Raw genomic sequence first — 26,329 nt, forward strand, 5'->3', positions numbered from 1 at the left:
GCTCTTCTATCCAGCTACTTATATCGAAGCGGCAGACACTGCCACAGTTCTCTACACTATCTTCGTCACTTTCTGCGTCTTCTTCCAGCTGATGTTTTTGTGCCAGATACTCCCTTTCCTTCTGGACCCGCAGATCCAGAATTTTATCTTCTAAAGCCTTTTTTTCTTCCAAGTGTTTCAGGCGAAGTCGAGTGGTTTTCGCTGTTCTACCTGATACAATGGAACCGCAAAGAGGTGAGCAGTTATTGCATTTCCATGATCGATCAGCAACTGAGTCTGCCACACCTGCACAACTAAAGTGCCACCAAGTGCTGCACTTGTCGCAGGCCACCATGTTTTCTTCCTGATCTGGCCGCTCACAGCCTTTACAGTTGAAGGTTACGGAGGGTTGCGTCGTCATCTGGTTAGTAGATGTTGAATCTTCGGCTCCTAAGTCGCTCATCACTCGTAATTTTCGAGATTGTTAGAAATTTCGCAGTTTTGTTTAAATGGCAAGAACTCGAACTAAAATTTATTGGAATGTTATTTCGGGATTTCACATAATTTTAGCTTACTTACAATTAGTATCTAACCGAGTGCTCGTTGGCTACTGAGTTCTCAACTTGGCAATTTGTACGGTTACTGGTATTCCTATCGAGCTATAGTTAAGGTTACCTGTATAAGTTAAGTTCACTGTTAATGACAATTCTCTTCATACCTGGTAAAGTTACTTCATTTAGCTCGGGCCTACTTCTACGGTAAACGTAATTTATAAATAGAAAAATGAATTGTGTACGATGATAACGGTAATGAATCTCAACGGTGATAAATCAAGTTAACTTATCCAATAAGGTTAACTTATCCGATCTTCGCACGTGAATATATCTCCGGTTATGACGTTGGATGTCCTGCTGTCAGTCCACTAGTGACACGATTTCTCCGACACGATTTCTCCGACACGATTACTCCGACATCACTGCGTACGGCGATCGAGGGGCCTACTCCATACATAATATAACAAATAGCGTCACTGCGATTATCTTTGTTTTCTACTCTTCGCGAAGCATTCTTCATCTAATAAATTCATCATAACTCGTGAGGTAGCAGTAATGGGAGAGTGCTGAGATATGGTTCATCACAAACACATAAGACTATGGTAATAATGCAGGGGGAAACGTCTTAATTTGCTTGCTTCAATGTCAGCACGAACGATCATCGCGAATTAGGTTTTGACGATGATCGCTGTATGAATATTCGTTTTATATTCGCGTTAAGTCATTCGAGGGTATGTTCAATGCGAATAACAACTGCAAGGAATATATATTCGTGCGAGCAATGAAGCAGCGTCGGCTTTGTTCGCACCCGAATATACGGACAAGTTCGAATACCAGAACGATTATCGAACAAAGGCGAAGGGAAGCGAACGATGATCATTGGCGTTCGTTGCATTTTTGATATTCGAGCAACATTGCTGTGGCTCTTTGAAAAGTTTGCAATTTTGTGAATAGCGTTTTTGGTTTTTTTGACTCAAAAGATTACCGATCGCTTACCTTACTTATTCACGCATTGATAGGTATGATCAGCATAAAAATGGTTAAATAATGGTTGATATTTTCGAAATTTTCTGCGCGCTGTCACAAAACAGCTTCTCGATAATTTCAGAGAGCGCAACGTTTTATTTACGACGGTGTAGAATTCATAGATCACTTATTCTTCTGAAATATTCGATTATGCTCCAGCACCAAATCACTATACTTACCAATAGGTTTGCATTCAAGAAAGTTAGCTAGGATTGTGAGTTATAATGAGTGATGAGCATAGTTAATGTTTCACATCGATTGTATTTCTTACATTTGTTTAGTACATTGTAGTAGGCGTAAGGATGTACATTTGATTATACGAATAATATCTTACAACTCGGCACAGGTCAGCATTTGTGGAAGACCGGCACCGTATACGAACGCTCTTGCATTTTAGGAGCCTTTTAAGGCTCGATTCCATCATGTACAATCTAAGTTTACTATTTAAGTATTACGTAATATAAAATAGATCGTAAAATTTTTCATATATTCCAACATGTTTTATATGTAGAAACCATTCATTTAATACCTTTTTTATCCCGGAGAAAATATCTCTGCCTAGCTTCTCTACTAAACCTAACATCCATTTCTACTACATAGAATATAAAGTTCCTCCTCTCGGTCGCATCTATTACAGTGAAATATCCAACGTTTAAAAATAAATTTTATCTACCTTCCAGTAAATGTCTTTGGTTAACCATGCACCGTAAGTTACGGTTTAATAATAACAGTTTTGTTGTTTTCCTTTTTTTAACCTGCAATTCGTTTAGTTATTTTCAATATCAGTTATCACAAACATTATAATAATACTCAATCTTGTATGAATGAAGCACGACTAATGTGTTTACTTTTAACTCTGTTAGTTGTCATTTCTACAGTTTACCGATGGCCTATCTGTAATTGTCAGCAAACACATACAACAGAAATTTTTGTTTATTCCAAAAATAACAATGGTAACTTTTGTTTAGTGACAAGCACCGATTTCGGGGAAAATAATCGGGAAAATAAATCGTTGATAGCTTCGGTAAATTCTCCTAGCAACCAGAATAAAAATAATACGAATACCCTGTGTTCTTAGTCTACTAGAGCCTTGTTGGCGGTCATTATCGTAAAGAACGTATTATAGCTGCTCGTTTGCCTGATGATTAAACCGGTTTTCGGTTGATTTTTCTTAATCCTAGTAGTACAATTATTTTCCAGTTCGAAAGCAAACCGTGGGGTTTATGTTGTGTTTTCAATCAGATAATTAATGAAATTATGACGTGTTTTATGGATCCAGTAATCATATCTAGCACCCTTAATTTTGGATTGATTAAATTTTCCACTCTGCCTTACCTCTGATTTTGTAGATTACAAAAATTAATACCTACCACCAAAGGAATTTCCAGTTGGAGGTTTGAAATAGTCATGCCGCTTTCAATCAAAAAAATAACAAATGAAACTCAATCATTGAGTAAATATAAGGTTGATGTCAGAGTGAACGCGGAACGTGGACCGAAGCGAAGCGATTCAATGCGATGTACTGTTTTCGCATCGTATTCACTGTGACAGATTTGCTTTGATCAAATGCAACTAGCTCGTATTACCGCTTCGCGTGACGTTTTAACTCTGACAGCAACCTAAGGTTTCTGTCAGAGTGAGCGTGATTTGTGAAGCGTTATGATGCGATGCACTGTTATCGCATTGCAATCACTGAGGCATGTTTGCTTTGATTGAATGAAACAAGCTCATACGCGCGTCTTAACGCTTCGCGCTCGGCGCTCACTCTGACTGCACCCTAAGTCAATCTCGCATACTCGTGGCTTCCACACGGCTGACTAAACGCTGACAGCGGGCAAAGTATGGCTGGCAGCCATTCTGGTGACCGACTGCCTCACCGCTGCCAGATATACAACTCAAACGACACAACAGTACCCACCCGGATTTTTCCACATCGAAATCTTTGACATTTTCAGCGAAGGTGAAAAGATGAAAACGCTCGGCTAACTAAGATTCAGGCGGCTATGTTTTGCCAAAATGGATTTGACAGCCGTCACTGAATCAATCTTGGAAGTCGTCTGATGGCCATGGCTGCCCATTTAGCCAAAAGACCATGCGGAATGTTGCGATCAAAAATTGGCCAGCTTGATGCAGTGTTTTTCATGGCATCCAAAACAAAAGCAGCAGCGAGTTAAAATTATGTAAACGCATTGCAAAGGTTCAAACTACCCGTAAAATAAGTTGACAAAACTGTGGAATTGGGCCAAATGAAATGTCAATAACATAATTAAAATATTCGGATAATACTTGTCGACAGCTGGGAGGACCGATTCGAGAGAAATGGGCGGCAGCCAAAATGTTGTAAAAAGTGACCATCTGTTCTAAGAGGAACCCCAACCTTTCCGTCAGGGATTTCGCAGTTCAATTGAAAATATCGTCTATCGAGCTACGGAACGAACTGATCATAGTACGATTTTGTGGTAAAGGATGGTTGAAACAGTTCATTACGCTGTCGCAGTACGCAACGAAATCTCTTGTGGCACAAAATCTATTTCTGTGACTTGAAGAGTGACATTTACATCATGATTTGGACCATCAACCAGGAAATTTATGGTCTGAAGTTTGCTGCCATCCCTCAAGCAATGCATTTGTTCCGTTATGTTTAGGCTGGATTTAGCATATTGCCATTACGGAAAATAAGTCATGGTATTGTTTGCGGTGATCATTGCATTCAAAATCTAACGATGCAATTAACTTGTAGATGGCGTTCTTGTGCGGTTGCAAGCATGGATCATACCGCCCGTAGCAATCAAACAAACCATACCGAGTCCGCTGCGGTAGTCAGCAAAAAAAAGGCGGGTGGGTAATGTCAGAGACATACCTGGATGTCGTGAATACGAAAACAACTGACATGTTCCTTAACACTTCCGAATATCAATTAGTTGATCAATTGTATGAATTATGCAAGCATTCCCCTTTTCCACATTTTTCGCAAAAACAAAGAAGGCTTTACTTGATCTCGATTACTGTGAATTTCACACAGCGAAAAGTGCAAACATCTAACCAAACTGTTCTAGATTTGCACTAAACTGAGGATATTTCCTTTCGATTTGCGAACAACAAATCCTAATAGTTCTTCAGAAAACTTTTAGAGCCATTAGAACGGCTGTTTTTTTTTTGTAATGCTCTCCACCGTTGCTTTTTCATCCATGCAAATGATTGGCAGCTGTGACGTAATCGCTCTTTGCAAACGGCACAAAATACATCTGCTCGCATTGGCGATAGAATCCAAACTGATTCAATTTTTGTTAGGAGCTTTCTTTTACGTAATTTCGTTTGTAGCTTTTTCACTAATGGGCGGTCCTAACGGCTATAAAAAGAGCCGCATATAGAATTTTAATGTCGATTATTTCATTTCAGATTTGCATAATTTATTGAAAGAAACTATCAATATGCTGTAGGGATTCGTTTCTAGCATTCAGAAGGACCAAATTGAGGAACTCACTACGATATTCACCATTTTTCGGAACATTTTTCTCAAACGATTTGTTGTACAGCAGCAGATATTTTTTTCTCTTTCTCAGAATGCGTTCTGATCGGCTGGTGTTGACATGGGTCAAATGAGATAGGTTTTTTAAATAGTGTACTATTGAAATACTTCAATGCTTTTGCTATACACGTTTAAGTTGAAAAATTTCGATTCTATTGCTAGTTAGATTATATAAATCCTTCCACAGATCACTGAGCTATGAGCTTTCAAAATACGAGAAAGGCAAACGCGCCTTATCTCTTTGATACTCGTTTATACCAAACATTTCAGAAAAGTTTAATTTTGAACTATTTGAGATTATGTCACACAACTGAAAATTTTATTATAAATTGTGATCATATTTCCGATGGCATGTATAAAAAATTATGTTGATTCGTTAGATACAACAAGATATATTCACGATCAAAAACTTATCACTCTCACAGAGGGTAAATTTGAAAAGGCACCCTATAGTAAAGTAAGTCGTATTCACAACAAAAGCTTTGTGTAAAAAAAACCGGTTAAAAATTTTTTTTAGAGGACCGAGTAAGTTTTTAACCTAGTTTTGTATTCAAAATTGTTTTGACGGGTTTTTAACAAAATAGATGTTTTGAACGATTTTTGCATTACAAAATCCTGGTTCAGGTTTTGCACTCAATGTTCTAATCCCTTTTTTTCATTCAAAAATACTCAAACAAGTACTTCAAACTATGAGCTTGAGCTTGAGCGACCACCCCTGGTTGCTACTCCGTTACTGAACGGGATTAGCTGAAATTGTACAGGGAATTTTTAGATAATCCAACCTGGGACTGGTAAATCATCCTTCAATGTACATCTCCTAATAATCCCAGAAATCATTGATCAGTACCGGCGCCGGCCAGGCCCGAACGTAAATCGTCTAAGGAATGGGAAGGGATGTTAGTCCAACACTTATTGTTACTAGAGGCCGTATATACTACTGCGCACTCCACAAGTGTCACGGGAGAAGGATATTTGTTAGTAAAAATTTCAGTATTGGTATTATTCGCGCGCGAATTCAGGATGCTCGGATGCACCAATAAACTCACTGACTTCCCGAGTGAACGTTTCCACAATAACCTAAATTGAAGTCATGGAAGTCCTGATTCACAGCTCTTATTCGAGGAAACTGAAGAAAAATTTGCAATACTATCGCGTAAAGGATAAAAACTTTCCTATTTTTTATGAATGAAATTACGTGATACATATAATCCTGAAAGACAATCAGTAACATGGAAGAAGAAAACAATCCAAATAAAACTTTTTTCCGAAGTTAGACGGAAATTGATAGGTTGAATGAAGAGGTAATAGTAAGTAAAGTAAGGTAATAGTAAAATAGAGTAATCAGAAGTGAAACATCGAAAATATCTGATAACTGAAAGGAAAAAGAAACTCCTGCGATTGTCGCCTTTTACGACATGGAAGCAGGAACCCAGTGGATCTGTTCTTGGTTCATTTTTTCCGCCGGATTCCACACGGCATCTAGGCTGGTACTGTCCGGAGAGAGCTAATAGGTACTATCAATCTCCTAGTGGACCCCAGCCCCTTCAAAAAAGTACTTCAAACTATGTTACCCTTATCCGATTTTTGCATTCGGTCATTCAAGTGTCATGCAAAATTTCGGTAAAAGCTAACTATTCGAAATCTCGACAAATGTATGTACATTTGTTATTTACTGACAAATTAAGAAAATCATTATGCCAAACCTCGATAACAGGATGCGCTTTAACAAGATATCTACAACAAAACAAATACGATTTCATTTATTTTCGGAAAATAGTGGTTGGAATCGTACAGAACAATCAGTAAAATTGTGTATTACCGAGCACGAGAAAAGGTTAAAAATTTGACAGTTGAACTGTTCGAATAAATGAAACCTAAACAGTTTAGTGGGGATATTTTCCGTATTAATTCTGTAAAATTCTGTACGTTCTCCAATGTTACATTTAATTTGCTTACACAGTAAATTCGAACATCAGACGAATCGTGCCATGAATCATACAGAAGTTTCAAACAAAATTGATGTTTAAATTGTACATATCTCGCATGAGCAAAAGAATGAAGACGGACGGGATATATCGGGGTTGGATTTCCATTTTTCTGGTTCTAAAAGGCGAATGACCTTAAGGTTGAAGCCTCTGTGAACGAAATAATTGGCACATTGCCGCGAAACTGAATTACCGGTAGCGACACCTGTCAATGAAAAATGGAACCAAGAAAAGGAGGGCTTTTTTCGAAAATTTTCATATCGATAGTAGTGATTTGCAATGATTTTTCTTCGTTAATTCAGTAATAAAAATAAATATTAGCAATAAAAGTAAACTCAGAGTAGAAAAAAATCGATTTAAAAGTGATTACTACTACTTGTTCTAGTTTGAGCTACGATTTAACAGGGAAAATCTTCAGAACTGTTTGAAATTGGGTAAGGCTAGGATTATTAGAATCCTCATTTGTTTTAAACAGAAACCACATTGTTGTATTGATTTCTCGAGTACTAGAATGGTTGACGATCGAGTACCATTTATTTTGGATACTACATTTCAATACATTACTAAAGAGATTTGTTTTAAGATTTCATGTGCAAATTCACTAAGATGCAAGATTAGATTATTTTTCGCTTAGCTTCGATGTGTTTTTCATTTGGATGTGATGTGTTTTGCTATTGAATCGAATTACATGTGTTATACAATTCATTTTCTAGTGGAAATGAGTACAGCACAAATGTATGTGCGAAACACTTGATTCGGTCAATCGTGTTTCCGTGAATAGATCTATGCACTCTGCATCGGTGTGGGTTACAGATACGTCAAATTGCTTAGTTGGCTTCCTGACGACAGTTAGACAAGTAGGTAGCGCTGTAGTTCAAACGATGATGTTTTCGAATGAAGCTGTCAAAATACACAGGGATGTTTATTTTCCAGTGAGTTTTCATTTGTTGGCGGTTGAAATTCGAATGAACGATAAATATTCTTCTAGAATAGGGGAAAACACATTGATTTCTTTTAATTAGAATTTCAATCAATTCGTTTAAATGTTTTGCTTGGCCTACAGATTGATGTTACTTGTTTTGTTACTTCAATTCACTTTAATGTTTCGTGAGGTAAGATTATAACAAATTGAATATATTCTTAGCAATAATTTAATTGATTTTTCAAGTTCCAAGATTTACTCGTCATGTTGCAACTACAACTGACGGTGAACCGAAATTATTGAGGGGTCGTATTTGAATAGTCCATGAGAAATCATAGACCATTCCATCTTGATTTTTTCTTTGGTTTTGCATCAATATCTGAATATAGCTCAGTATAAAGAAGCTGAAAGTTTTCATTCCATTCAAAAATTTTACGAATGCGAAAGTTTTGCCTATTCCGAAAGATTGTCAAAGGATATATTGCATTGTTTGTGTTTGTATGTTTGTATATTTCCGCAATTGATACTCGATTCCTATATTGGTTCATAAAGTAAACATAGAAGCATCTAAATTGTTTTGAATCAGAACTGCCTGGTTCAAGTGGCACTTTGATAATAATATGGATCAGTAAGTCGGAGCATAAAAGAGAGAGAAATATACAATCTATTTCTATATGGCTCGGCCAAATATCTTCTAAAGTAATGAAATTTACTTCCAGAAACTCAAAATAATGGCTGAGAATTGCGAGGTTTTAAAGGATAACCTGACAAAATTTACTTTGAATCGAAATTTCGAAGAATTCGGTACTCACAGAGATTTCTCTTTCGTTTTAAAATTTCTACTCTTCTTGTCATAGTTCACCTGCAATTCCATTTGAAAAAGACTCTTGACAATTGGCGTTAGCAAAAATAAACTTCTTACAACAATCACGCGCTTTTCCAATCGAAACAGCTTTCCACCATAAATCCCCATGGCCCTGCTTTCGAAGATCCAACACATGAAAAACCTGATACCTAAACGTCTGATTGACCAACGGATACCGTCGGTCGGGTCCGAATTGCCCAACCCTTAAGATCTACAACAGCGAAAGCTTCATAGGAAACTTTCCTTCGCGCCACCGTCGTTGGTGATGACTAAACGTTGCGAGTACGGTTCACCGTACTGACTGTGGTAAAACTCCCCCCGCATCATGCTATTCAGGTTGGAGCAACGGAAAAACAGGATCTCCTGGAAGGGTTTCCGAAAGTCGCGGTTAAGCGTTGCATAGATGATCGGATTCAGCAGGGAGTTGGCGTACCCGAGCCACAGGAACAGTGACGACAGTGTCGGATGATCCTCACCGAGGAACGGTCGGACCAACGCAAGAATGAAGAATGGCAACCAGCAAATGGTGAAGGCGGACATAATGATGCCCAGTGTTGTCGACGCTTTTCGCTCTTTGGCTAATTGGAAAATACGCTTGTGTTGAGGTTTACCGATCAGAACTTTTCCACACGGGGCAAGTATTTTCTCCGGTGTAGCATTTCCGTTGATGCAACTGTCCAACCGAGTTTGGGCCCGTTTCTCTTCCATCACTATCCGCCGTGCAGCACGGAAAATCTGACAGTACACGAACAGCATCACCGCCAAAGGGATGTAGAAGGAACCGAGTGTTGCGTAGATTTGATAGAAAAAGTTCTGGCATACCGAACAGGACGGATGCCCGTTGGTCATGTGTTCGTTGCCTAAGATTAAGAGCGGTGGGAGTGATATACAGGCTGCGACGAGCCAGACTAGCACGATAACTACGATCATACGTCTAGGGGTACGCTTGACGCCATACTCCAGGGGCTTCGTTATGGCCCAATACCTGTCAACTGAGATGGCACAGAGGTTCAGAATTGATGCAGCGCAGGAGAGAACGTCGAACGATACCCAGATGTCGCAGAACACGGTACCAAATTTCCATTCTTCGAGCACTTCGTAGAGCAGTGCCGGCGGCATCACCAGAAGGGCCACGCAGAGATCGGATATCGCTAGCGAAACCAGCAGGTAATTGCACGGTCGCCTCAGTTTCCGCACCAGACACACCGCTACGCACACTAGCACGTTGCCAACGATTGTTCCAAAAATTACAGCCGATAGAATAATGCTAATGATGATTGTCTGGAACGTTAGTACAGAGTTGCTTTGCTGGGCTGGGAATGCTGGGTCGGTGCTGGGCTCAAATAGAGAGCTAGTAGAGGCGGTTGATGGTGATGTAAAGTTAGCTGGTCCGGTTAAATGGTCACCAAGGGTTGACTGTGGTCCAAGGGTGGTGCTACCGTTCAGTAGATATTCCAGGAAACCGGATGATACTGTGGCATTGAGTATGGCTGCAACCGTAGTACCGGTTGCATTTCCAGTTGCAGTTGCAGCTGCTGATATCACTAAGGGTTTGGATGCTGAAGCGACTATTCCCGGTATCGGAGGTGCTATAAAGGTCGACAACAGTGGTGAAACTGTTGGATCCATACATAAAGAAAATCAACAGGATTAGGGGCTCCGGTTACGCTCCCATTCCTTTTTCTCCCGTTTGAACTTGTTGGTACGCCTTACAGTTCGTTTCGCGGATAATTCGATACGAAATAGACGGAACTAGAGTAGCGAGAAAAATCCAATCAAAATAATACTGTTTGTGTTTGATACCAGCAGCCGTTAACTGATTGGTGCTGGCTGCTTGAGAACAGATACCTGTGTTCAATAAATGGGTACGAACAGAAACGGCATCCAAACTAGTACCGTGCTGTAACTAGAACTTTAACCATATTCGAGCGTCCTTTTGTACAATATTCAATCTGCAGTGCCAAAAGCACAATTCCTCCGTGTTTGTTTGCCAATACAGCAATCAGTTTTCTTGCATCAAACGCGGTATTCTTTTTCACGAATGCTTCCTTTTTCTGCTTAACAGAAACAGTTCCCACCATTCCCGTTCGTTCTGAGTTCGAGGAAAACTTGTATCGTACCGTATTATAATTCTGAGTACCTGGAAGAGAAAGTCTACCGGGAGCATCAATACCATCACTTGTTGCTCGGCAATACAATGATGATGGCCTTTTCCACTTGTTTGATATCTGAAGCAGATTTCGTTGAATAGGTCACTGGCAATAACATTGTTTGCCTTCGGTTCCGATTGTTTTGACACGACTAGCGTTGAAGTCTATCAATGCTTAGCTCAGTAACCTGATAAAGTCGTGATGGACGATATCCGTTTGTTTGCGAGTCGAGATTTTGTTTTCTTACATTGGCGAGATGCAATGAAATGGAAATGCCAATTGTTTTCCCGTTGTGGCACTGCACTTTACCAACACGGCCAGAAGGAAGCTTAGCGGTAAATTGATCTCCAATCTGCTTGAAGCGAAACAATACAAAGTTGCTTGCTGTGTTTCCTGTGCAATCAAAACCCGTGGTTCTTTCGCTTAGCCCGGTATTTATTCTGGTCCGTGGTTAGGAACGTGGCTCTGCAATGGATAAGAAATGGTTATTATTTATTAAAACGGGTTCTTATTACTTGTTCATAGTTGCCCTCGGTAAAAACGTTCAATAAGCCGTACCTTGTTCTGGGAAAAGGAGAAAGCGCAGATTACAACGTTTCCAATATAGATTATTGCTTCCAGATGCTGTATCGGTTTTGCCTGAAAAAAAAAGAAAAATCGCACGTGGCATTAGAAAAGTGTTAGAAGGGGTTCGCCGGTATTGTTGAAATATTAGCAAAACATATTATTTGATTAAAACCACATGGTTCCAACAGAAAAAAACCCTTCTTAATCCACCTAGTGGTGTGATAATGCCTTTCTCTTTTTTCATAAAAGTCTCATGAAAATATATTTCATACTTATATTAAATAATTTCGGATACCAATTTTGACACCAATTGATTCAGATTGATTCGAGTAGTTCACAAAAGCATGCTTATGTCACACAGTCAGCATCATTTTTCCAAACTAGTGCTTGACATTTGCGTTGCCTATTTGTATGAGAACAGGGATGCTAATCTAAAAAAAGCCTTCTCAGTCCACTTAGTGGAATTTTCATATATCTTGAAAAATCACCATAGGGGGGAGTACATGAAATCGAAATCGAAATCGAAAAAAAATTTTTGATGCTAAAAGGCTTAGAATTGCATGAAACGACGAGATTTAGTGTCATCTCGAAAAGATTTTTTTTCAAAAAATCGACTTTTAGGGACTTTTTTTTAGATGACACTAAATTTCGATGTTTCGATGTCCCTATGGTGCTTTTTCAAGATCGAAAATTGTCAAACCTTTAACACCGGGCACCCTTACGCATGTCCGATTTAGCTCAAATTTAGCATGAAGGCTTTTTCAGAGGTGCTTGAACTTTTGAGCACTAGAGCTTAACGAAAATAGAGATGATCCCAAAATTTTGGCACCCTTATATACATAAGAGCGGTAAAAATCAACGTGTTTTGTCGGTTACGTCACTTATACCATCATATATCTGGTACCAAAAGTCACAACCATTTGATCTTCGAACTTGATCAATGGCCCGACAGTAGCTTTCAAACGAGCCCAAGTTTGCTAAAATCGGATCAGCCATCTCTGAGAAAATTGAGCGCGTTCAAATACAACGCTTTTTGTCGGTTATGTCACTTATACAATCATATCTCCGGAACCAAAAGTCACAGCCATTTGCTCTTCGAACTTGATCAATGGCCCGACAGTAGCTTTCAAACGAGCCCAAGTTTGTTAAAATCGGATCAGCCATCTCTGAGAAAATTGAGCGCGTTCAAATACAACGCTTTTTGTCGGTTATATCACTTATACAATCATACCTCCGGAACCAAAAGTCACAGCCATTTGATCTTTGAACTTGATCAATGGCACGACAGTAGCTTTCAAACGAGCCCAAGTTTATTCAAATCGGTTCAGCCATCTCTGAAAAAATTGAGCGCGTTCAAATATCTTCGAAAAGTGCACACACATACACACACACACATACACACACACAGACATTTTCCAATCTCGACGAACTGAGTCGAATGGTATAGTACACTATGATCTCCGAGGCTCCGTTCGAAAGTCGGTTTTTCCAGCAATTCTAATACCTTTCTATAGAGAAAGGCAAAAAACCTTTCCCATGCTATGCTGTTTTCCAAAACTATTGCCAGAAAATGCATTACATATCATCGAAAAAAACTTTGTTTTTGGAGGAACTGTTAAGTGGCCATGGCAGTTCGATTTGAACGGCTATGCATTGAATCGGAAACAGAATGTCGAGGAAAAAACTTCAATGATCAGCCCCATGGGGTTGTTCGAGCCATTGATGTGGAACAAGGCAACCAAAATTTCTAATGATCGACATTTTCAATTAATCGTCACACTTTTGAATCCGCAAATGCACGAGAGTCTGCTTAGTCTTTATTATGAACCAACACCGAACACGCGAACCCAGAATATAGACTATATTTCTCATGATTTGTATTTGTTTTTTTAGCCGACGAAATTACATCAATAGCCCAAGTGTATGCAATGATATGTTTGTACATGCTTGCGATACAGATATCGATATTTAAGCTTCTTTTCGTCAAGCTTGTGTTCAAGTTCCGTATGCAAGTAGTTATTTTTATAGCTTTACGCTACCATTACTACCACTCTGCGATTTCGGTTGAAGCGAGAAACTTTTTCTCATTATCAATCGAGTTCATCTTATATAAATAAGAAATTAATCTTATGCACTCAAAATTCATTCTGGGGTAGTTGCCAATTTCTCAGGCGAAACGACATAACATGGAATTTCATCCGAGCACAAGATCAGAACATACCAATTAAAGCTTCAAATTGTTTTATGGCACTCTCACTGTCTAGCAACAACCTACCTCTAACAACCTACGTGTAGGACTGAAACGTTAGCTATAATTTTGCTTATATTTATAGCTTCGCGTGCTTCCAACAGCTTCGCTTTTGCATCGATTGACCAATCAGAGCGCTGCTTTCCCTTTGATATATCGCTTACTCCTTCAAAACCGTCAACTATGGCAGGGCAATCCGGTATGCCGGAGATTTGTTGCAGACAAAATAGGACACTGCTAGCTATTAAGCAACATTTCAATTATATACAATTAAAAATACATGGCTATGAACATTCAAATCAATGAGTAGAAATATTTCCAATCAAATGGTGACATGATATTAATAATTGATACAAAATTGACTGAGCTGTAATTGTTCAAAACCTGACCACATTTCTACGTGAATTTTTCTTGAGTTTCTAGTTTGCACCCCTATATAGAAAACAAAAATGTGTTCCACATTAAAAAAACCCTTTTTTCTGAAGCACGAAATTGTTTATTTTTATCATGAAGGTGGTGGTAATTGATTCGGTTTCGATAACCATTAAAACCACTTTTAATGATTTTCAGTAATCGGGAATGAATTTGAGTTGTGATTAAATTGTTAAAAGGATTTGCAGCAGTCCACAGACCGGTGGAAAGCTTTCCCTACACATCAAACTTCCCTTTCGATGTTCAGTAATTATTTCTATACAGTTTGAAAAAAATCCTATGACTTTACATCTTATAAGATGTACATAAATGGAGCGTCATAAGGAGTGTATCGATAAGTAGTTAGCAACATTCAAACAGTTATTACTCTGAAATGGCTTACTTTTTTGCAGCGTGTTTTGCGGTGACATGCTTGTTTACATGTCAATAACAGCTGGCAATCGATGGGTTTCGGTACGGTTTATCGTTTCAATGATGAGTCGAATTGACCCGGAAACGCGAAAGAAAATTCTGCACACTTGGTGCTCAGAAAGTGGTGTCACGTACAACGAAATTGCAAAACGGGTGAAAGTGCACCACACCAGTGTCAAAAATATTATCGAGAAGTTTCGGTAGGAAAACGGGTCCCAGCCAGCCAGGCCGGGACTTAAAAGTGGTTGAGTACATCAGCAAAAACCCATCGGCGTCGACGCGGGATTTGGTCAAGCAGTTCAACACCAGCATCGGCATGATTCAACGGATCAAAGTTCGGAACACCCTGAAAACAGGCCAAAACAAGAGCGCGAAAACTGTATAACCGAATTCTACAGAATAAAGACGGATGCATCCTGATTGACGACGAAACCTACGCCAAGGAAGACTCTCGAGCGCTGCCCGGACCGCAATATTATACGAAATCGGTGTACCAGGACCTGGACGACGCTGACACCACGGTGGCGATGGAAAAGTTTGGGCAGAAGGTGTTGGTCTGGCAAGCAATTTGTACCTGTGGTTTGCGGTCGTCGATTTTCTTCACGAAGGGCACAATTAACGCCAAGGTGTACGAGGAAGAATGTTTGAAGAAGAGAATGCTGCAACTGTACAGAAAGCATAAGGCTCCTCCTCTCTTCTGGCCGGATTTGGCTACAGCCCACTACGCCAACTCTGTTTTATAGTGGTTGTCAAAAAATAATGTACAATTCGTGGAAAAGCACATCAACCCACCGAACTGCCCAATGTCGATATAGAAGAAAAGCAGGAAAAGGATATAGAAGAAAAGTAGTAAAAGGTTTATTTGCATCAGAAATTATTTTCATATTCAACTGATAGCAATCGTGAAGCAACATTTTCGATTCTTCCAACGCTACATTTTGTTTTATTAACCGGTATAAATTCATAAAACAATATTTTAAATCGAAGCATACTGTTGAATCTCGATAATGGTGGGACATAATGTCCGTCGAGTGACGGCGTTTAGAAAAGTCATATTCGTATCAAAGAAAAGGCTTTGTTTCTCTGCATGCTATACCGTAAATAGAGATATTAGTACTGCTATGAGTTAGTTACTAAGTAGCAACCGACCATGAGGCGTTTTATACGGATGAAATGCTTATTTAGTATAATGATATTTTCAGATTTTTAATATTTTTCAGCAAACGACAACAGTCGAACTTTCATAGCAAAAAGATCCTATGGAAAGATAGTGTTAGTGATAAAACTTTTGTTTATAAAAAAGTGTTTAAAAATGAAAGAGGGCATTTTGGTCAGCAGGGGCGCTTCATAATACTTTCCCCTCTATAGAAAGGTAATAAAATGACTGGAAAAATCGACTTTCGAGCGGAGCCTCGGAGGTTCATAGTGTTACACGACTCAGCTCGACAAGATCGGAAAATGCCTGTGTGTGGATGTGTATGTGCACCTTTCAAAGTTTTTTTATCGCTCAATTTTCTCGGAGATAGCTGAACCGATTTCAAGAAGCTAATATAATACCCTTGGTCAAGTTCGAAGATCAAATGACAACAATTTTAGGGGGCGGCAAAGTAATCCTTGGGACCTTTTTTTTGCTCACCTGAGTCAGCTTTCCGGAGAAAAGTTCAGCTTTAATTTTTTGCTTAACTAAGCCAACGATGGGGGCGGCAAATCTCTTATTTTGACCCGGGCGCCAAATTTCCTCGGCAAGTGACGTAAACGACAAAACGCGTTGATTTTTTACCGCTCCATTTTCTCGGAGATGACTGAACCGATTTCAACAAACTTAGACTCGCTTGAAAGCTGCTATTGGACCATTGATGTTCCAAGATCGAATGGCTACCTCTTCTGGTCCCGGAGATACAGTGCAAAAGTGACGTAACCGACAAAATGCGTTGTTTTGTTAACCGCTCAATTTTCTCAAGAATCGATTTAAATATACTTAGACTCGTTCGAAAGCTACTATTAGATTATTTGATAAGCTGACAATACTATTGGCCGTAGATAAAATCTTACAAATGTTGTAATGAGACTATTTAAATAGCAAAAGAAAAGCATTATCACACAACTAGGTGGATTAAGAAGGATTTAGAACGTAAATTTGCGTAAACTGCGGTACTTCATTCACGTACATCTATTAAGGTGTAAATTACAGGTTTTTTTTCGAAGAATTTCTCGCGAATGATTTTGACTTTTGGTTAGAATTTTATATTTCGATAGCTATTTGCTATCGTGTAGTTAGATTGAACTAAAACTACGGCCCAATTCAAAATTAAACGGATGGAAAGTTATTTGGGTTTATTTTGCATTGAAAATAATATCAGGTGTACAACTTTACTTCCGCCGTTTTTTCCAAAATTAAAAGCTTCATTGCGAAAAAGTGCTTACAGATGTGTTATTCAAAGTATTGTCCGTTGTTAGCTAAAACTTCCTCCCATCTTTCCGGCAATTTTCGGATCCCGGCTCGAAAAAAGGAGTCCTCTTTTGACACTATCCATGAAGCAATCCATTTTTCCTACTCTTCGAAGGATTGAAAATGTTGATCTACCAGGCCGTGTGCCATCGAACGGAATAGGTGGAAGTCAGAAAGGCGACATCTGAGGAATACGGCGGGTGGGGTAAGACTTCTCATTTCAGCGTTTCCAGGTACTTTTTGACCACTTTTGCGACGTGAGGCCGAGCATTGTCGTGTTGGAGGATGATTTTGTCTTTGTAATATGGAAAAAAAGAACTTCGAGAAAAACATACTATATTGACAATGTATGGAAACTTTTTTTTTGTTCTAATTATAGAGGTTTTAACCTTAAGGTCATTCGCCTCTTCCGACCTGAAAAACTTTCTGACCCTATGTGCGGGGTTGGGAATCGAACCCAGGTGGGCTTCGTGAAAGGCATCGACTATCCCACCACGCTATACCCGTGTCCCCCAAATGGAAACTTTTTATTTTGGTATTTTCTTTTACTGTAAATATAAAAAGAAATTACACAGAAGTGATTTCTACAAAAGATGTTAAATTTGAATTCTTTTGCTAGATTTTTTCTTAGTGTCGAAAAGCTATCGTGGTCACCAGACAGCTACCAGGACCGATTTAATGACGGTTACCAATGCCAAAATGACTGGTAATCCGCGCATTTCCACCTTTTTATGCTTCACTTGGTGGTGAGGAAGCCCATCATAGTTTTACCAGGATACACGTTATTTGATAAATATATATATTATTCGTTATAAACTAGCAGCACTGCGCACTCATACAATTGACATGATATGTTGAATGTGATGCCATGTGATGGCGTTGCTGAACTGAAGATTGATTTCGCTTCAAGTTTCTAATTTTTAGTTATTTGTGGCTATCTCATATTACTGAACATTTTATTAAAAATTGCTGACCACATTTCCGATGATACGGAGAAGCAAATATCGATAGTCCCACGACAAAAGGGCCCAACTGTAACTGAGAGCCTCTCTTTGTTTACTTTCTCTTTTGATTATTACGGAGCCATTATTGCAAATTCTCTAAAGTTTCCAATATAAATCGAAAGCTTGTGGATTTACCTTGAAAGTTTTGCGAAGAGTGAAGCGTCAAATATAAAATCAGTTCGGTATGTTGTTGCGATAAACACAACAAGAGATATTCGCGATTCGAGATCTACCCATCAGAGCCGGTGAAACATGTTAAGCCCAGGTGGGTAATTTTTCGTACCAGAGAGAACGACCCACTATTTTGAAGTATTATTCAGTCGATTTTTAAATAATATATATGTTACTTGTTTCAATATAACTTTGCATGAGACGCGTAAATTCGAAGCTTGAAACGTTTTCGATATTTTGTTTTTCTGATTTTAACGTGACCAAATTAAGCAGTCATCCGGAAATAATGTGAGCAAGTTTTGATAATCGTTATGGATGAACACAAAATCAAAATCCGATTGAATTGGAAGTGCTTTTATGATCGTATTCGAAAATCTGGGCATGAACAAAATCTTTTCCATGTAGGTGCCTCGTTCGCTCACAATCTATCAAAAGCAACAACGCATCAAAAATCTAGAGAGCTGGTTGGCACTGTTTAGTCGCAATAAAAAGGATTTCTCGCGTTGGTATGAAACAGTGGACGAAACATGGATCTATCTTTTTTCTCCGGTGTTGTTTCAACATTTAGGCGGGGAAAACGCAACAGGTAGCTGCAACAAGTATGGCGTCAGTTTTTAGATGCTCGAGGTATAATTAACGTTGACTATCTTGAAAAGGAAGTACCAACAAAAGTTTTTAATTATTAATGCGTTAGGAGTTTGAAGTGTGGAATCGTAAAAACGGCCTCATATGAAGCAGAAAAAATCATCTTTAGCCAAGAAAATGCACCGTGCCACAAGTCAATGAAAATAATGGCCAAATTGAACGTATTGGGCACCGATCTGTTTCTTCACCCACCATATTCTCAATAACTTAGCCCCCAGCGACTACTTGTCATTCGATGATCTGAGAGACTGAAGCCTATTTTAAGGCCATGGACAAATCATTCTATAAGTATGATATAAAAAATTTAGATAATAAATAAAGAAATTTTGCTCAAGAAATGTTGTTTTCCTAGTTAGTTCCTGAACTTTTTGGACGATGTGGAAGCAACCTTTTCTAAAGCAGTATCAAACCGCACAGAGTGCAAGTCGATTCGACACTGAATTTGGTTTTCTGTGAATAATTTTCTCAAATCCGAACGCACTCATTGAAGAGCAGAAATCATATGGAAACCGTGAACTTCTGTATACGAATCCGTCATATCAGTTAGAGGAATGACAATGGTTTTAAAAACAGGGAGGATTAGACATTGTTCGTGGTTTGGTTGAGTTGTAGATGTTCAAAACCTAACCACTGTCTATATGGTTTTACTTCTATATTTTAAATTTGTACTCTGGTATAGAAAACAAAGACGCAATCCTACGTCAAAAGATTTTGAGTGATTTCATTTATGTGAAGATACAGTATGAAAAGGCGAGATGTGACAAGGTTGATTTTAGCAAGCTGAAATCTTTTACTAACTTAACTTTCGCAAGAGGAGTTAAACTTAAGCATCTCATCAATGCAAATCACTCGAGTCTCTGGTATGCCGGAAAGTACCGATAAAGGTCTTCTACCACTTACTATCCGAACCGACAAAAGAATAGTTATCAGAAGTTGTTATTTTCTAGTTGTGGCTGCATTCTCGTACACAATCAGTTCTTCACTATCTCTAATAGTAAGAAAGTAAAAATAGCATGATGGGTTTCCATCAGGTAGCGGAGAGTGATTTGCATGAATGAGATGCTTAAACTTGATCCCTTTGGGTGAAGGTAAAAGTTTAGTCACTAAAAGATTTCTGCTTGCTCAAATGACCATTGTCACGCTTCACCTTTTTGTTGTATATCTTCACATCCTTGCTCTTCCTTGAGTACTAGCATTTTATATTTTTATAATTCTGATTTTATTTATTATTCTCAGTTACATTAAAACTACTTTTATTGTTATAAATGATACTAATATTACTATTATTTTTCGTTAGAAATTTTCGGGTGGGTAGTACTAACCACCGTACCCACCTCTTTCACCGGCCCTGCTACCCATTCTTGTAAAGGGGTAAAATTTTGATAAAACGCCCCATAGTAAAGTAAGTCGTCGACAAAAGATTGTTATTTGTCAATCATTTCTGTATAAAATGTTCAAAACGACGAATGTAAAGATGAGAGATTCTCTTTGTTTACTTTCACTTTCGATTATTGCGAAACATTCCTGCTTTTTCGGTAATTCTTTCAGTGCTGATTCAAGGATGAGAGCTTTAATTATTATTATCGGTAAATAATTGGAGTAAAGGATTGCCAAGAGTACCGTAATAATTGAAAGATAAAGTAAACAAAGAGAATCTCTTATTGTTACATTCGTCGGTTTTGAACATTTCATACAGATTTCTTCTCCAAGGAATATAATCGTTAGAAAAGGGCCTATTTTGATAAATACATCTAGACAATTAATTGTAAATAAAAATGTCTTGGCACTCAAAGCAAAGCTATCTCTGCGTTGAAAATCAAATCGAGTCGAAACGATGTTGTTTTAATGTGAACATTAACAGTTCAAGGTAATCAGAAAATTGCTGAAGTTCTGTTGAAATTTGGAGTCAGTATACCATCTACTGTGAATATGTTATTTCTCCTTGAACAAACCTAGAATTTATGTATAAATTGAAAATATACTGCATTTTTAATGTCACTGTGGGTGGCTATTTATTGTACACAACCCTGTAATTTTTTATCTACTGATCTTTCGCACTAGAATAACGATTGATTTTGAACAAATAGAAATAATGAAAATACCCAACTGAACATGAGAACTCTCACCATTTTTTTTGTATGAAACGGTCAACTGAATTAGGATCAATTTGCTGAAAGCTTAAATGGCATGCGCTAGGCAAAATTGAACAGCAAAAAAAATCGTCCCCTTTTTCCATTCTCCGAACAAGTAAACGATTCCTTTGCATTCTTCGTTCATCATCCGATGCCTATCTGTTCAGTTTCACCTGTTGTAGGGCAAGTCCGTGCACACTCGTGCCCACCCGGGATATTTGCATATACTGATTGGTGGTAAACGATAGTCCATGTGAAGGGAAAACTTGAAATCCTTTGTTATGCTTGGATCAGCCATGCTGTCTCCGGACCATCGTATCTCGCACTGCACAAAGAACACAGATGACAAACAGCTCATGTTCTCGAAGGCTCATATCGAAATGTCATTTCAGCTCAATTACACTGTTCTCACGGTTCTGATATCCTGGAGAGATTCAGATCGAATTTATTCCGGTGGGATACGTCGGCAGTCGGTCAATCTCCTAATTTTTGTGGAGAACCAAAATAAGCAGCATTTGGCCATTTGGCTTGGAAATAATTTGCTTATCGAATCTAGATTCGTCTTCTGAATAGTTTAGTTTATATGTAAGCTCAGTCGGTCTATCAAGGAAGTTATACAATTCATTCGACCTTCTGAGGGGCGATGGAAGTTTGAAACCCTGAACCCTTGTTCCAGGTTCATCGTAAGGTTGAATAGAAACAAAAACATTCGATAAACTTATTACAACGTTATATAAAACCCCACATTCATGCAAAAATGCTGGAATTTTCGTTCTGCTTCTACAGGTATGGGTAGCATTATAAGAAAACAAAAACTTTTCCCTCCGTTCCCGGCGGCTATCGTGTGTATTGTGATGAAATTTTCCTATTTTATCGTCCCACATTATAACCTGTTCATCGCACGAACACGGCGTTGAATTTTCGGCGTCTTCCAGTGCCCGAAGAACTGGTTTGGACACATTTCAATGACTTTTAAAGTTCTATTCAGTGTGCGACTTTGAAACAGATCAAACAAAATCCCTTTATGGTAATAAATAACCGTTCCGAACATAAAACAGACCATCAAATAAAACACTGCCCGATTCCGTGTTTTGTAATATTTTCACTATACTTTATCGTATCAAGCGACTAACCCAGCCCCAGGAATTCATCTCATTGTAACGGAAGCCAAAAAAAAAAAAGAAAAACAAAATAAAGCCATTTCACCAGGATCGTATGCGGCAGAGAATTTCCCTACGTCGAAAGGGAGAAGAAAAAGGTGTACATCAACTCACTCGGCTCGAGTTTCTTTGAGTTGAGCGGGTGTTCATCAGGACCCGACCCAACAGAACGTAACACAACAACAGGCGTCGTTCTTTTATTGCCACATAAACATAACTCTTAACCGCCATTAACGACTTGTTACATTTCGGTTCGCTCGAGTCGGAATAATGCGTTGCCTGTTGCCTCCGGGATGTGTGCCTTGCGACCCAGTCTTCCTTGCAGTAGAGTCCACCATCAATGATCCGCATGTGATCTATGCGATGAATAGGTCGACTGCTGGTGGGACTGGGAATGTAATAATAAGAATCGCATTTTCATCCATCCTGAAATAGTAAGACGGAGTCAGCGGATTTGAAATAGTTTCGTTGCCATGGGATGTAAGTTGAGGTGATGCACGTAAATGGTATTCCATAATGTGGTACGTATAAAAAAAAATCCAATTTTAAAATTAAGACATGGAATCTTCGAGAGTTTTTATGCATGCAATATACGTTTTGTAGGGAATATATCTAGGGACGAAATTTCATCTAAATAAAAATGATTTTTGTTGTAAATCGATATTAAATTTTGAAAATCGATTTTTTTTTCAGTTTATAATTTGATATATTTTTTTCTGTATTTTCAATTCAAAAATTTGATTGATTTTGGGAAAATCACTAGTACATAATATTTTTGCAGGATTCGTCATATTTCGAATATAATCATTTTAAAAAAATGCTTAAACAATTTTAGTATTGTTCACGTTTCGCCTTAGTCTTACCAGTGCATGTCAGTTTTCGTTGAACTGTTATGCCACCTAGCAGTCAAACACAAACCGCTAAGCAGACGTAAAGTTTCTGCTATTTGCACGAACATGTGCCCTACTTAGAAAATTAGGCTTACTCCTGAGTAATTGATAGACAAGTTTTGCCTTTTTCAAAAGACAATTTAGATAAATTTTAGTGAAACAAAGTGTGCCAAGCGTTTTTTTTTCAATTTTAGTTTTTGTGCGCATTTTTGTATACGATTTAACTTTTCTCAACATGAATTTTCGGTTTTATAATAAAAATTTTCCAAGTGAATCAGTTTTTTCGTGGTTAGTAAAAAAAGACTTGCTCATCTCAGAATACTAGTCTTATTCTTTTCAACACTTGTTTATTGTTTCGATTCTCACAAGCGTAAGCCGTTTATAATGGTATTAAACAAGACACGAAAATGAACTGACGATCTATAAATTGTAATTTCATTTGTATTTTAAGCACTTGCAAGTAGTGGTCAAAAGGAGGAGGTTTCATTAAGTGAAACGAATGAACAGATGAAGCAGCTTCATGAACTTAATTCGTTTCGCCTGCGGCTTATCAGTATTTTAGCAGTGAAATTAAACTGCAATATCCACCTAGCAGTTCCAAGTTAAACCGCTAAGCAGACGCAAAGTTTACACTATTTATGTAACAATTTAAGGATAGTACACCAAGGTGGTCTTTCTTTCGGTACTTCAATGACCCCAAACAGGGCCTCTATTTGTATCAATTATCTGCTAACGGAGTGCCTACAATTATCCGAATCACGTTGACCGTGTACCTACACGTTTATTGGTAAATATTGCGCCACTCCATACTTACATCTATAAAGGTGGGGCTAACGCTTGTAAAAATATTTCTCAACACAATTTTCTAGATTGAAGTTCGAGGCAATTTTTACGTACTATTGCGTACTTTTTAAGAAAATCGAATACATGTATTTTATTTTTTTTTGTTAATTTTACCTCGTTACTCCGCAACCGTAAGCTCGATTCGGATAACATTCATTAGCAAACTATAGAACCATGAATATTAGATCGTATGACTTCTTGTGACAGATGGTTATCAAATCGCGACGCATTCGATACTATTTGTCAAAATGTCGGAATAAATCTCCCCGAGCTTGCAATGAGTCAATTCCTATTAACATCGCACGACTTTCATACCTCGGTACCTGTTGTGGATTGTTTACCTCGCAACCGGTGGAGCACATAACGAATAAATCTGCGTTGTATCGATTCGATTCGACTGACATCATTAAGGTAGTATAGGTTCCAAACCACTGAGCAATATTCAAGAATTGAGCGAACAGTACACAGATTTTAGGTAATAAATATCCGTAATATTTTTGGTCGTTCTTATCACGAATCGCAAGCATCGGAAAGCTTATGAAACTATGTAACTAACATGTTGCTCAAATACCAGTTGCTCATCGAGCACAACGCCAGCATGCTTAACTCATGTCGTCCTTTCAATCGAAGTACCACCAATACAGTAGTCAAATCGAAGAGGACTTTTTGTGATTTAGAATCATCCGATTAATCTCATAAGTTGGCGAAAATTAACTGTTGATGTTGCAGGAATTCGGCATTATCTATTTTCCGGATTACGTTGTCAATTTCAAGATCATTAGCATCTAGAACTAAGTCTCCATCGCTGTGGATCTAGAACTAAGTTTCCAACGTTTTTTTGCCCTAAAATTGGAAACTTCGTTGCGAAAAACGGGTTGAATATTTTTTATTTTTCTCAAATACAAATGAGACTCCAGTGTCATACCTACCATTCGGAATAGTTTGTTGAGATCCAAAAATATCCACCTATGTGACTCCTCATTTTCCTCGAGATGGCACTACAAATTTTTACAAACTTAGATTCATATCAAGAGTATCATATAATTTTTTATTTGAAATTTATCCGCAATTCGATTTCCGCATTCGATAAAACACATCTGTTCTCCGTTTCTGGTTCTAGGAGCACCGAGAAAAGAGGTCGGAAAACTTCGAAATGGACTTAAAACTGGTTCTCGTTTTTCTCATATAGAAAGGTTATGAAATCAAACACTTGATTTTTTCCCGGATCTCGGCAAAACTATGCTAAGATTTGAATAGCCGAGTTCTCGGCAAATTAAAAAAAAAAATAAAGGAAATTCTTGGTATTTTCCATCTATTTTTTTCTTTCAATTATCGAGATCTTCGTCGCTTTTGGAACAATTTTTCAAATGGAGAAGACGATGATCCAAATACTGATAAATCGTTTACACAGTACACTCTTATTTCTTTATGTCTGAATCTTTGTACCGCCGAGTACTCGGCAATCATCTCGGCAAAAGATAAAATCACGGAGTCTCGGCAATCTCAAATTTGACAAACGTCAGTTATTACTGAAATTGTCAGCATAAGGTTTACTGTCTTTAACCTTTACTGGAGGTTCGACAAAAGCAGCAATGAATTACTGAGCCTTTAGCAATTGAAAATAAACAAAGAATTCGTTTTTGTTTTAATTGTAAACATTCAGTTGAGGATCAAGAATTCATTTTATTTCCATATAAACACAAAAAGTATACATTACATTACTCATATAATATCATATAATAACTTCCCGACAGTGAAATCTGGATCTGAGAGCAGCTTTCTACAAGTAATCAACAATAATTTGTAGTTATTATACTTACGGGATAGATATGTTTTTTTCTTTTTGATGATCACCGTTTCCTCCGAAATATCTCGTCAGAAAATAACTGCGTAGTGCCAGGCGAAAATGTAGAACGTAAATGACAGTTGCCTAGACGAATATTGGCAAACACATTTTCTGAATTCGGCATAATTGTTAATCACCGATGAGTTCATCATAAAATTTTGCAAAATCTCGGCAAAAAGATGCACTTTGCAAAAAAAAAATCAATGAATCTACTAAATGAATCTCGGAAAAACTAATCTTTATTACTGAGCAATCAGCCAAATTGTGAGTTGCCGATCTGTCTCGGCATTTTGCTTTACCGAGCTCGAAAATTGATGTAAGGTGTGTAGAATGGATGCGGTTTGATGTCAACACAACTCTTCTAATAATGTGATAATACCCATTCTCTAACTAATTAGCTTTTTTAAACATGTGCACTCTATTTGCACTTCAGTAAATCAGAATTCGTTCACAACGCAAGTAACGGTACAATTCAATCAAAAGTTCCACGCATTAGAGAATCTTTATCTTGTGGGTGTGTG

At 38.1% G+C, this 26,329-nt stretch overlaps 1 protein-coding gene across 2 annotated transcripts in view; it reads right to left on the reverse strand.

Moving 5' to 3' along the window:
* Positions 1-1,800: 1,800 nt before the first annotated feature.
* The window catches only part of LOC131438452 (5-hydroxytryptamine receptor 1-like), a 206,813-nt gene continuing 182,284 nt past the window's right edge, over positions 1,801-26,329 (reverse strand). For both annotated transcript variants that reach the window (XM_058608484.1, XM_058608496.1), the window contains exons 3-4: positions 11,569-11,649; positions 1,801-11,475 (exon numbers count right to left, since the gene is read on the reverse strand). In XM_058608484.1, coding sequence (XP_058464467.1) covers positions 9,089-10,489 — 1,401 coding nt within the window. In that variant the 5' untranslated portion in view covers positions 10,490-11,475; positions 11,569-11,649 and the 3' untranslated portion in view covers positions 1,801-9,088. The remainder of the gene's footprint in view (positions 11,476-11,568; positions 11,650-26,329) is intronic.

Source organism: Malaya genurostris, chromosome 1 (assembly GCF_030247185.1).
Source record: "Malaya genurostris strain Urasoe2022 chromosome 1, Malgen_1.1, whole genome shotgun sequence".
Taxonomy (NCBI): Eukaryota; Metazoa; Arthropoda; class Insecta; order Diptera; family Culicidae; genus Malaya; species Malaya genurostris.